Source organism: Centroberyx affinis, unplaced genomic scaffold, assembly GCF_046629955.1.
Source record: "Centroberyx affinis isolate AG114_WGS23_722 - 3 ecotype Tasmania unplaced genomic scaffold, CSIRO-AGI_Caff_v1 ptg000638l_1, whole genome shotgun sequence".
In the NCBI taxonomy this organism is placed as follows: Eukaryota; Metazoa; Chordata; class Actinopteri; order Beryciformes; family Berycidae; genus Centroberyx; species Centroberyx affinis.
Genome location: NW_027279264.1, coordinates 74,857 through 87,070, shown reverse-complemented (window position 1 = coordinate 87,070; position 12,214 = coordinate 74,857). Strand labels below are relative to the sequence as shown.

The 12,214-nt window shown below is 39.1% G+C and overlaps 2 protein-coding genes across 2 annotated transcripts; both read left to right on the top strand.

Annotated features, from left to right (window-relative positions):
* The first annotated feature begins 225 nt into the window (after positions 1-225).
* LOC139643652 (nuclear factor 7, ovary-like) lies at positions 226-1,653 on the top strand. Its single transcript, XM_071518866.1, has one exon. It carries the CDS (start codon positions 226-228, stop codon positions 1,651-1,653), a length of 1,428 nt encoding a protein of 475 aa, XP_071374967.1.
* A 6,048-nt stretch (positions 1,654-7,701) lies between these two features.
* LOC139643660 (zinc-binding protein A33-like) lies at positions 7,702-9,215 on the top strand. Its single transcript, XM_071518875.1, has 2 exons — positions 7,702-7,977; positions 8,074-9,215. The coding sequence occupies exons 1-2, from the start codon at positions 7,702-7,704 to the stop codon at positions 9,127-9,129; spliced, it is 1,332 nt and encodes a 443-aa protein (XP_071374976.1). The 3' UTR covers positions 9,130-9,215.
* Positions 9,216-12,214: the final 2,999 nt, after the last annotated feature.

Sequence of the window (12,214 nt, the reverse complement as noted above, 5' to 3'; positions counted from 1 at the left end):
CTTGTCTTAAATCAGATGCCAAGATGCCTACCATTAATAGTTAACTCATGACAGAGGCAGGTGATATTAAAAGCAGACTTTGACATTGTTGAACAGAGCGGAGACGTCATTACAGGTTGTGAGATCTCTACTGAAAAACACATTTGGAGGATTGTAAGCAGCAAGTTGAAGGGAATGTCATTTGGTGAGTCTTGCTGTTGAAAGATAAGTTGGATAACAAAGCAAATGGCTGAGAAAATTCCTGTTGTTGAAAGTTACTTGAGTTGCCATGTGTGTTCAGAGACTTTCAGAGATCCTGTGTCTCTGAGCTGCAGCCACAGCTTCTGTTCCAGCTGCCTGAAACAATTCTGGAAACAAGCTAAAAACAAGAAGTGTCCCATTTGTAAGAGGAAATCATCAAAGGGTCATCCAGGAGTGAATTTTACACTGAAGGGACTAGCTGACTCCTTTACTGTGAGAAAGAAAGCTGGGTCATCTGAGACGGATAAAGGAGAGGAGAAAGTGGAGGTGGTGTGTAGTAAACATCCAGAAGAGCCTAAATTGTTCTGTAAGGAGAAACAGAGAGCTGTGTGTCATGTCTGTGATTTCCCTCTCCACCACGGTCACAAGGTGGTTCCTATAGAAGAAGCAATCAGTGAGCTGAAGGAGCAGCTGAAATCTGACTTAAAGTCTCTACAGGACAAGAGGAACAAACACAAAGAGGTTGAGGAGACATACAACGAAGTGGTTGAACACTCCAAAAAACAGCTGGTGGCCACAGAGAGGCAGATCAGAGCAGAGTTCAACAAGCTCCACCAGTTCCTGAAAGAGGAAGAGGAGGCCAGACTGGTGGCTCTGAGGGAGGAAGAGGAGCAGAAGGTGAAGACTATCACCAGAGAGATGAAGATCATTCAGGAGAAGATCTCCTCTCTCTCAGACAGTATCTCTGCTGTTGAAGAAGACCTGCAGAAACACAATGTGCCATTCCTCACCAGTTATAAACCCACTCAGACCAGCGCCAGAGCCCAGTGCTCACTGTCAGATCCACAGCTGGTCTCAGGAGCGCTGATAGATGTGGCCAAACACCTGGGCAACCTGTCCTTCAGAGTCTGGGAGAAGATGAAGTGGAAGGTCAAGTTCAGTCCTGTCATTCTGGACCCAAACACTGCAAACAGATGGCTCTATCTGTCTGATGACCTGACCAGTGTGAGACGTGGAGACACAGAGCAGCAGCTCCCTAACAACCCAGAGAGACACACTAACAATGCCACTGTTCTGGGCTCTGAGGGCTTCAGCTCAGGGAAACACAGCTGGAAAGTGGAGGTGGGAGATCATCCTGTCTGGAATGTGGGACTGGCAAAAGAGTCAGTTGACAGGAAGGGGGAGGTATATGTTTCACCAAAATATGGAATCTGGTGTGTATGGCATGGCAGTGGAAAATACACTAATGGGCTTGGTGAGACCGTCACAGTGAAGAAGAGTCTCCAGAGGATCAGAGTCCAGCTGGACTATGACAAGGGGAAGCTGTCCTTCTACGACTCTGAGGACAAGACTCACATCTTCACTTATAAAGACACTTTCACTGAGAAACTCTACCCATATTTCTCTATTGGAAAGGCTGGTGATGCAGAGACCATTGATATCAAAGTCTGTCAAGCTGAGGCTTATCTGTGAGGTTAAGGGGTGTGTGTGTGTGTGTGTGTGTGTGTGTGTCTGTGTGTGTGTGTGTGTGTGTGTGTGTGTGTGTGTGTGTGTGTGTGTGTGTGTGTGTGTTTGTTATTTAGGCAACTTGTATTTAGGCAACCATACACAAAATTAATCAGGTGATCACAGATTTTGGAATCGTAATTACTCTTCATGAATCTGTGATGGAGCAGAGAATATGAGGAAAGTGGTAAATGTGGTAATTTTTTGTCAAGTGATAACATCTTGGTAAATATGCCTTGATTCTTGTATCTAAATGGACGTAAATACATTTTAGGCTTTACAGGGTATGAGACCATGAACTTAAAACTGTGGGCCTGATTAGCCATGTGAAGCAGTTTTAGCAAAAGGGTTTTTGTGGGGTAAAATGTGCCACTAGCCCTGGGTTAAGTGGCAAATATAAATATATGTAACAATTATTGCTTGAAATAGATACACTTTATTTTAAACCGTAATATAAAAAGTGTCTCATCTTACCCTGTTCTCTTTTTCTCTAGAACATTTGCTCAGTTGAAATTGTAATTATTTGAGTCTTAAAAATCATTGGTTAAAGATGAACTTTCTGAAAATTTGTGTTCATATTAAGTGCATTGAACTTTTAATGTTTACAGATATTTTTTGTCAGTGTAATGATTTATCTATTTCTTGCGTACCACTATCATGAAGCATTGAGGTTTATTACTGACTGTAAATTGGCCTGTGATTGGCCTGACCTTTACACTCAAAGTCTCATTGGTACACTGTAATCAACAAGGCCTGTACTGTACTTTATTTATCAAAGTCATAAAAATCATAGGTTAAAGATGAACTTCCTGAAACTTGTTCATATTATTTGTCCTCAGCTTTTAATTTTTACAGATATTTTTAAGTAACATGCCATGTTTTACTATGCAGGATGGACCAGACATGGCATGTTGTTGTAGTGATTCAACCATTAACTGTTCACTGTGTGAATCATGGAGGATTGAGGATTAATACTGTAGTGGGTTCACTGACCCGCCCTGTACAATCATTAATATATTCATTCAGTTTTATCTACAAGGCCATTCTGGGTCTCCTTCCTTATTGTTTGTGCTCCTATAACTCTAGAAAACTCAGTCAAAGTTGCTTTCTAATGTCACAGATATTGTTTTTCTTTTTCTCAAATGTTCACTCTGAATTAGGCAAAATTGCAAGATGATTAAAAATGACCAACACATATTGACTTATAGATCTTACAGATTAGTGAGTATAGATTAAAAAAATTTGGGATGTCCGCACAACCAAATGAATCACAGAAGTTGATTGTACGCACAGCAGCGTTGTGCGAACATCCCTCCTTTTTTGAATCTGTATGCACAAGAGTCTGCACCCTACGCTAAAGGCAACAAGAAGAGTTTGAAGTTGAGCTAGATTAGTGAGTATAGCCAGCATTTAAACAAACAACACCCTGACCTACATTCATCAGGTGGGAAATTAGATGACCATATATAGAAAATCAGGTAGATGGATCTTCATAGACAACAAGAGAGAGGGAGAAAGGGAGAGAGAGAGAGAGAAAATCTCAGAGAGAGAGAAATCAAAAATCAAACATCATATGTACATATACATAACAGCCAGAAAACATGATGCAACAGCCAAATAGCCTACATAGTATAGTATATTTAGGCTTAATTTTGTTTCACAATTAAGATTCTCATTTTTGCCATATGTTAGAAAAACCATGCAATGTTTCAATGTATTATATGTTCTCATGCATATTGTGTTCTATTTTTATGAATGTTATTTGATTGAAATGTACAATGGTTTACTTTAATGATTATTGGGCAATTTCAATACATAAAAAAAATGCTCTGCTTTCAATGCATGTGTGTAATGCCTTGCTGTTTTAGACTCCAATTAACAATTATGTTCATTTAAAAAGTTTTTAATAACAAACATAATGCAAAATTGTTACACAAGACACAAGAGATTATTTTGGTGTTAATCCTATCATAACGTTTAAAAAGTAATTTGACCAATGAGCCAATTTCCCAAAAGTCAGCACAGTCCTTTAAGCCAGGACCTTTTAGGTGTCAGATAACTGCAGACTAATTTATTCTGCAGTGTGGGAGAGAGTCTGAAAGAGAAAGATGGCAGCTCAGAGAATAATTTGTGAAGGAGTCACTCCTGGGTAACAAAAAATATGAGAGGAAGTAGGTGTTTTGGTTCCATGTAGTAGAATTTTTCTATTCAAGGATTTTGACTTGAGACAGGATTCCTCCAGGTCTTTTTGTGTATGCACATTATTTTTACATTAGCAGGTGATTATTACTTCATAAAGGGTGAGACATGTTTTTAACTGATGATGTAATCTATCATGATATTGATATTTACTAACAATGTAACAACTCAAGTCATTAAATGTTCTCGCAAGTTATTACATTAGTCAATATTATTATTACATCATCAATTATGTTACAGCCTTTATGAAGTAATGATTGTCAGTTAAGTGAAGTTATATTATCCAGTGATTTCTTACATTATCAGGCTTTTATTAATTTTCAACCCATTTAGAGTGACATTTTTTTTTACATTTTAACATGTTATTACATTATTCTGCAGTTATAAATTATCGGTTGCTACAGTTTTGTTCCCCCAGTGAACTGAATACAACCTCAGATTCCCAGGGAAACAACACACATCTCTATTTGTTAAGAGGCTTTTGGTTTGAAGTCGAGGTTCATTTATACTGTAAAGGTTGTGTGGCTGTATGTTCCTCTGATGGAGTGAGTGCCATCTCTTTTATCCCAGGAAGCATGCATCTCCATCACTACATCATGTATATTTGTTCTATCTGACTTTCACTTCACATGTCAGATTGGAACTGACAGTGTGTGTGTTTTTGTGTTGGATATACTTGTACCTAAGTATTAACACTGGTTAACTCTGGCCTCACTTAGCGTTGTGTTCAAAAACATCTGGATTTATATTCTTTCCTATCTGTATGAATACATGAATGAACAGCACAAATAACTGCTGTGATATGTGCTGATATCTTGGTCAAAAATGAATTGATGTCCTCAATTACTTCTGCCAATAAAAATCAGCTGCAGTCTGGTTGTAGAAATTGTAGAAACAGAAAGACATTTGGTTTTCTATTTAAATTGTCATTTTATTGATAACACCTTAACACATTTTCTTGAAGTTAGAGAAACACGTGTAGCACGTAAGAGAACAGAGCAATAATCCGAAGAATCAGAGAACTAGAGGATTAATATTATTATACAGAAGAAACCCAAACTTGACAAAAAGAGACAAAGGGAAACTAGAAAGAGCCAACTGCAGAGAAATGATTGAATAAGGTTGGAAACAGAGGGACGAGGAAAAAGAGAAGCCAGCTCAGTGTTGTCAGTGCGACTGGTCGTAGTCACTGGACAGAGAAAGAAGATGGCAGAGGTTTAGAGCCAACACACTCGCTCCAAATTAACTCAGTAATACTTCATCTGACTAAATAACTGACTGGAAGGCAGCAGAGCGAGCGTTGACCTCAAGAGTCCAGAGACGGGCAGCTGTTGTAGAATACATGTAGGGCTGCACAATTAATCATGTATAATCGTATATCGCCATTCTAGTTTTGATGATTCATATCAGAGAATATTGGTTTATCGGTGGTGTTGAAACATTTCATTTCATTAAGAATGCTCACTGTGGCTGAGAATAGTAAAGATGATGATATAAAATGCAAAAACTACAATACTTTTGTTCACCAAATCATCAAGACTAACAGTCAGGATCTCAAAAACATAAGCAGGATTATCATTTTTTTCCATAATTGTGCAGCCCTAATTACATAACGATTAAAATGGAAGCTGGTTCTTATACTCCATCATAAAATGCTGTTGTCACTAACTGGATTGTTTGTTGGATTTGATGCAAAAGTCAACTTATTGTGCAGCTACATTAGAAGCGTCAGCCTGCCATCCATCTGTGTCCTACTTGTGCTTTACTCTGTGTGATTGCGCCCCCTACTGGAGCTCATTCACTCCTTCAGCTGCTTCCCGTCTGTAAATTGGACTCAAGTGCTGTTCCTCAAAGTGACACGCAGGCTAAGCAGAGTACAAGTCACCCTCGGTGCTTCTGGTCAACAAGTGCTCCTCCTATTCTCTCAGAGAGAGAAGAAAAGCACATTAAAAATGTCCACTAAATAAATACATAAATAATCAAAATAAATATAAACCTTTTTATCTTTGTATTAATTCCCATCCTTTTTATCTCTTGTGGTCATGGTGTAGTGACTTTCAACAATCATAATAAAGCCACTGAGGGGCGAACGGGGTGAACTTGTTTGGACGCGTGTTTCAAACAATAAATCAATGTCCAGTGCACTCTTTGGATTTTTTCTATCCATTTATTCACAGTTCTGCATATATATGCTCACCTTGGCATAGAGAACAGCATTGTCCATGTTCAGACACAATCATCTTTCCATTCAGCAAATATCAGACTCAAGCGCTGACACGCTATGCTGCCATACCGACACGGTCGAAAAACTGTTTGCCTCCCCGTCCGCACACCTGCCTCTCATCACCTGGAGCTTAGCTATATGCACTTCCTGCTTCAATGCTCCACCCCGTGTTCAATATCAGAACTGCATGTGTAAATATATATACAATCATATAATGTGTTAGATAAGGATAAAAATAAAACAACCAAAAAACTACATTATGGCTCCAACACATGGGTTTTATCTCTTTTTATTCCATATGAAGCACTTTGTTAACTCTGTTTTTATATCAGTTCTATATGAATACAGTTTATTATTATACGGGTATATATTGCTGACAGTCCGATCCTCCTCCTCATGTCTCTTCTTCCATGTGTTGCTCCCTGTGCTCCAGGTTTCGTCCGGAGCGGCTGGACAAGCCACTACTCCATCCTGTTCCGGATGCTGATGCAGGTGATCATGTGGATGTTCTTCGTGCCGTGTGAGATGGGGGCTCAGACGGTCGTCTACTGTGCCGTGTCAGACGAGGCGGCCGAGCACAGCGGGGGCTACTTCGTCGACTGCGGGCCCGCCGCTCTGCGTCCTTTTGCCAGAGACGCTGGTGTGGCAAAGAAACTGTGGGAGGCCAGTGAGAGACTGGTGAAACTGGCCTGATGCTGGAAGCTCAGTCTGACACGTTGGAAGCAGCTCCAAGTGAAAATTAAAGACTTTGTTGTTCATTTTGTGTTAAAATATCTTAGGATATGTATTTATCTTTCTACTCATATCTTGTTTTTATGTACATTTTTTGTGCATCAGGAAGGTGTAAAGATTCAGTGTTGTATTTTTTTTCTTAATTCTTTAGAGTTTTGAGTTTGAATTTCTTTTGAGGAGAAATCTTTTATTAAGCTTCTAGGGTTTTTGTTTAAGCTCACCTACCAAACCTGGATTTTTTTTCTCTTTCTGTGGTTTATCATTTTTATATGTACAAATAAAGTTCATGTTCATTTTCACTGTCTTTGGAGAATACATTGATATTTAATTAAGTTGTGCTTTAACTGTTTGAAATACACAAGTTGTAAAACATGAATGAATAGATGACTTTTTCCTGTTAAAATATTCAAAGAAACTTATGACAGTTATGTGTGAGGCCAAGGTATTCCTATGGTGCAGTGATAGTTTGCATTGTCAAAAATGAAATCCTATTTGTACCTTTTAATTTTCTGTTTTTGTCTTCAAAGAAAGGGGCTTTACCAGTGAAACTGTTAATATACATAAAAAAAGGTAAATAGATCAAACATAGAGTAAAATGTTAAACTATGTAAGGAACCACAGACACAGCACCATCTGCTGGTCACAAAATCAGATGGCAACATTTCCCATTAATAGTTAACACATGACAGAGGCAGGTGAAATTGAAAGTAGATTTTGACATTGTTGAACAGAGCGGAGACGCCATTACAGGTTGTGAGATCTCTACTGAAAAACACATTTGGAGGATTGTAAGCAGCAAGTTGGAGTGAATGTGATTTGGTGAGTCTTGCTATTGAAAGATATTTTGGATACAGAAGCAAATGGCTGAGAATACTGCCCTTTTTGAAAGTTACTTGAGTTGCCATGTGTGTTCAGAGACTTTCAGAGATCCTGTGTCTCTGAGCTGCAGCCACAGCTTCTGTTCCAGCTGCCTGAAACAATTCTGGGAACAAGCTAAAAACAAAAACTGTCCCATTTGTAAAAGAAAATCCTCGAAGGATCATCCAGATATGAACTTTACACTGAAGGAACTAGCTGACTCTTTTACTGGGAGAAAGAAAGCTTGGTTTTCTGAGACGGATAAAGGAGAGGAGAAAGTGGAGGTGGTGTGTAGTAAACATCCAGAAGAGCCTAAATTGTTCTGTAAGGAGGAACAGAGAGCTGTGTGTCTTGTCTGTGATTTCCCTCACCACCACGGTCACAAGGTGGTTCCTATAGAAGAAGCAGTCAGTGACCTGAAGGAGCAGCTGAAATCTGACTTAAAGTCTCTGCAGGACAAGAGGAACAAACACAAAGAGGTTGAGAAGACATACAACAAAGTGGTTCAACACTCCAAGAAACAGCTGGTGGCCACAGAGAGGCAGATCAGAGCAGAGTTCAACAAGCTCCACCAGTTCCTGAAAGAGGAAGAGGAGGCCAGACTGGCGGCTCTGAGGGAGGAAGAGGAGCAGAAGGGGAAGACTATCACCAGAGAGAGGAAGATCATTCAGGAGAAGATCTCCTCTCTCTCAGACAGTATCTCTGCTGTGAAGGAAGACCTGCAGAAACACAATGTGCCATTCCTCTCCAGTTATAAACCCACTCAGACCAGCGCCAGAGCCCAGTGCTCACTGTCAGATCCACAGCTGGTCTCAGGAGCGCTGATAGATGTGGCCAAACACCTGGGCAACCTGTCCTTCAGAGTCTGGGAGAAGATGAAGGGGAAGGTCAAGTTCAGTCCTGTCATTCTGGACCCAAACACTGCATACTACTGGCTCTCTCTGTCTGATGACCTGACCAGTGTGAGATATGGAGACACAAAGCAGCAGCTCCCTAACAACCCAGAGAGACACACTAACAATGCCAATGTTCTGGGCTCTGAGGGCTTCAGCTCAGGGAAACACAGCTGGGAGGTGGAGGTGGGAGATCATCCTGGCTGGAATGTGGGTTTGGCAAAAGAGTCAGTTGACAGGAAGGGGAAGGTATATGTTTCACCAGAATATGGAATCTGGTGTTTAGAGCATGAGAATGGAGAATACACTAATGGGTCTGGTGAGACCGTCACAGTGAAGCAGAGTCTCCAAAGGATCAGCGTCCAGCTGGACTATGACAGGGGGGAGCTGTCCTTCTACGACTCTGAGGACAAGACTCACATCTACACTCACAGAGACACTTTCACTGAGAAACTCTACCCATATTTCTCTATTGGAAAGGCTGGTGATGCAGAGACCATTGATATCAAAGTCTGTCAGGCTGAGGCTTCTCTGTGATGTTAAAGGGTGTGTGTGTGTGTGTGTGTGTGTGTGTGTGTGTCTGTGTGTGTGTGTGTGCGTGCATGTTTGTGTGCGTGTGCGTGTGTGTGTGTGTGCGTGCGTGTCTGTTTGTTGTTAGCGGGGTTGTTTTGAGTTAAGGGTTGAATTAGGGTTAGTTGGGTGTGGGGGATAATGGGGTAAGTTGAGCCTCTGGGTAAGATGAGCCCCCCTTTTTATTTAGGCCAGAATACACAAAATGAATCATGTGAGCATAGATTTACGAATAGTCATTTGTTTTCATGAATCTGTGATGGAGGTGAGCATATGAGGAATGTGGTAAAGGTTAAAAAAAAAAGTCAAGTCATGTTAAGTGACTACATCTTGGTAAATATGCCTTGATTCTTGTATTAAATGGAAGTAAATACATTTAGGCTTTACAAGGTACAAGGCCATAAACTTAAAACTGTGGGCCTGATTAGCTATATGAAACAGTTTTGCCAAAATGGTGGTTGTGGGGTAAAATGTGCCACTAGCCCTTGGGTAAGATGATCCAAAAGGCAAACTCCTATTTGATGTCATACTTCTAAAGCTGTATTAACTACAGAACATGTTTTAATTGTAATTGAAAAGTTGATCTAATTGAAAAAAGTTGATCTAAAAGACCAACTTTTTTGATGTGTCATTATTCTAAAGTTGTATTAGATACAGAACATGTTTTAATGTCCATGGATGCCCAACAACCTTAAGTATATGTATTGTTTGAAATAGATACACTTTATTTTAAACCAGAATAGCACAAACTATAAAAAGTGTCTCATCTTACCCTGTTCTCCTCTACTGTAGATCATTTGTTCAGTTGAAACTTTAATCATCTGAGTTATAAAAGTCATAGGTTAAAGATGAACTTTTTGAAAACGTGTGTTGATATTAAATACCCTCAGCTTTTAATTTTTACAGATTTTTTTAAGTAACATTCCATGTTTTACTCTGCAGGATGGACCAAACATGGCTTGTTGGTGTAGTGATTCAATCATTAAATGTTCACTGTGTATCATGGAGCATTGAGGATTACTGCTGACTGTACAATCATTAATATATTCATTCAGCTTTAACTACAAGGCCATTCTGGGTCTCCTTCCTTATTGTTTGTGCTCCTATAACTGTAGAAAACTCAGTCAAACTTGCTTTCTAATGTCACAGATATTGTTTTTCCTTTTCTCAAATGTTCACTCTGAATTAGGCAAAATTGTAAGATGATTAAAAATGACCAACACATATCGACCTATAGATCTTACAGATTAGTGAGTATAGCCAGCATTTAAACAAACAACACCCTGACCTACATTCCACAGGTGGGAAATTACATGAACATGTATAGAAGATCAGGTAGATGGATCTGCATAGACGACAAGAGAGAGGGAGAACATCCAAATAGCCTACATAGTACAGTATATTTAGGCTTAATTTTGTTATGCAATTAAGATTCTCATTCTTGCCGTATGCTAGAAAAAAGTTTGACCATGCAATGTTTCAATGTATTATATGTTTTCATGCATATTGTGTTCTACTTGTACGTTTGCTATTTGATTGAAAGGTACAGTGGTTTACTTGAATGATTATTGGGCAATTTCAATAAATTAAAAAATGCTCTCAATGCTTTCAATGCATGTGTATAATGCCTTGCTGTTTTAGACTCCAATTAACAATTATGTTCATTTTAAAAGTTTTTAATAACAAACATAATGCAAAATTGTTACACAAGAAACAATACATTATTTTGGTGGTAATCCTATCATAACATGATCACAATTTACCCAAAAGCCTGTGCTGTCCTTTAAGCCAGGACTTTTTAGGTGGAAAATAACTGCAGACTAATTTATCCTGCAGTGTGGAAGAGCGTCTGAAAGAGAAAGATGGCGGCTCAGAGAATAATTTGTGAAGGAGTCACAAACAAGTATAAGTTGGTTTTGTTAATGTTACTTGATAAAGGGTGCAACATGTTTTTAACTGACGATGTGTTACATTATTAGTCAATTCTATTACTGTTATCACTTGTTACACACCTTATGAAGTAATAATTGTCAGTTAATGTACTAAGTGATGTTATATTATCCTGCAATGTCAACCCATTTAGAGTGAGATTTTTTTACATTTTAACAAGTTATTACATTATCCTGCAGGTATAAATAATCAGTTGTTACAGTTTTGTTCTCCCAGTGAACTGAATACAACCTCAGATTCTCAGGGAAGTAACACACAACATCTCCATTTATTAAGAGGTTTGCTCCGAAGTCGAGGTTTCAACAGCACCCCCATCTTCATATTGATGTGTGAATCGCAGCATAGATTTCTCATTTATAAAGGTTGTGTGGCTGTATGTTCCTCTGATGGAGTGAGTGCCATCTCTTTTATCCCAGGAAGCATGCATCACTACATCATTGTGGTGATGGAGTATTTGGATGGATGGTGTATTTGTCCTATCTGACTTTCACTTCACATCAGATTTTAACTGACAGCATGTGTGTGTCTGTGATGGATATACTTGTACCTGAGTATTAACACTGGTTAACTCTGGCCTCACTTAGCGTTGTGTTCAAAAACATCTGGATCTGTATGCTTTCCTACCTGTATGAATACATGAATGGACAGAACATACTGCTGTGATATGTGCTGATATCTTGGTCAAAATGAATTGATAAGTTACTTCTGCCAATAAGAATCAGCTGCAGTCTGGTTGTAGAAATTGTAGAAACAGAAAGACATTTGGTTTTCTATTTAAATTGTCATTTTATTGATAACACCTTAACACATTTTCTTGAAGTTAGAGAAACACGTGTAGCACGTAAGAGAACAGAGCAATAATCCGAAGAATCGGAGAACTAGAGGATTAATATTATTATACAGAAGAAACCCAAACTTGACAAAAAGAGACAAAGGGAAACTAGAAAGAGCCAACTGCAGAGAAATGATTGAATAAGGTTGGAAACAGAGGGACGAGGAAAAAGAGAAGCCAGCTCAGTGTTGTCAGTGCGACTGGTAGTAGTCACTGGACAGAGAAAGAAGATGGCAGAGGTTTAGAGCCAACACACTCGCTCCAAATTAA

What these genes read in the sequence shown, in the direction of transcription:
- LOC139643652 (XM_071518866.1), top strand. Translation starts at nt 226, where the DNA reads ATGGCTGAGAAAATTCCTGTTGTTGAAAGTTACTTGAGTTGCCATGTG.
- LOC139643660 (XM_071518875.1), top strand. Translation starts at nt 7,702, where the DNA reads ATGGCTGAGAATACTGCCCTTTTTGAAAGTTACTTGAGTTGCCATGTG. An exon ending in CGGATAAAGGAGAGGAGAAA is followed by an intron (nt 7,978 to 8,073) that starts GTGGAGGTGGTG and finishes TTCCCTCACCAC; the next exon opens with CACGGTCACAAGGTGGTTCC.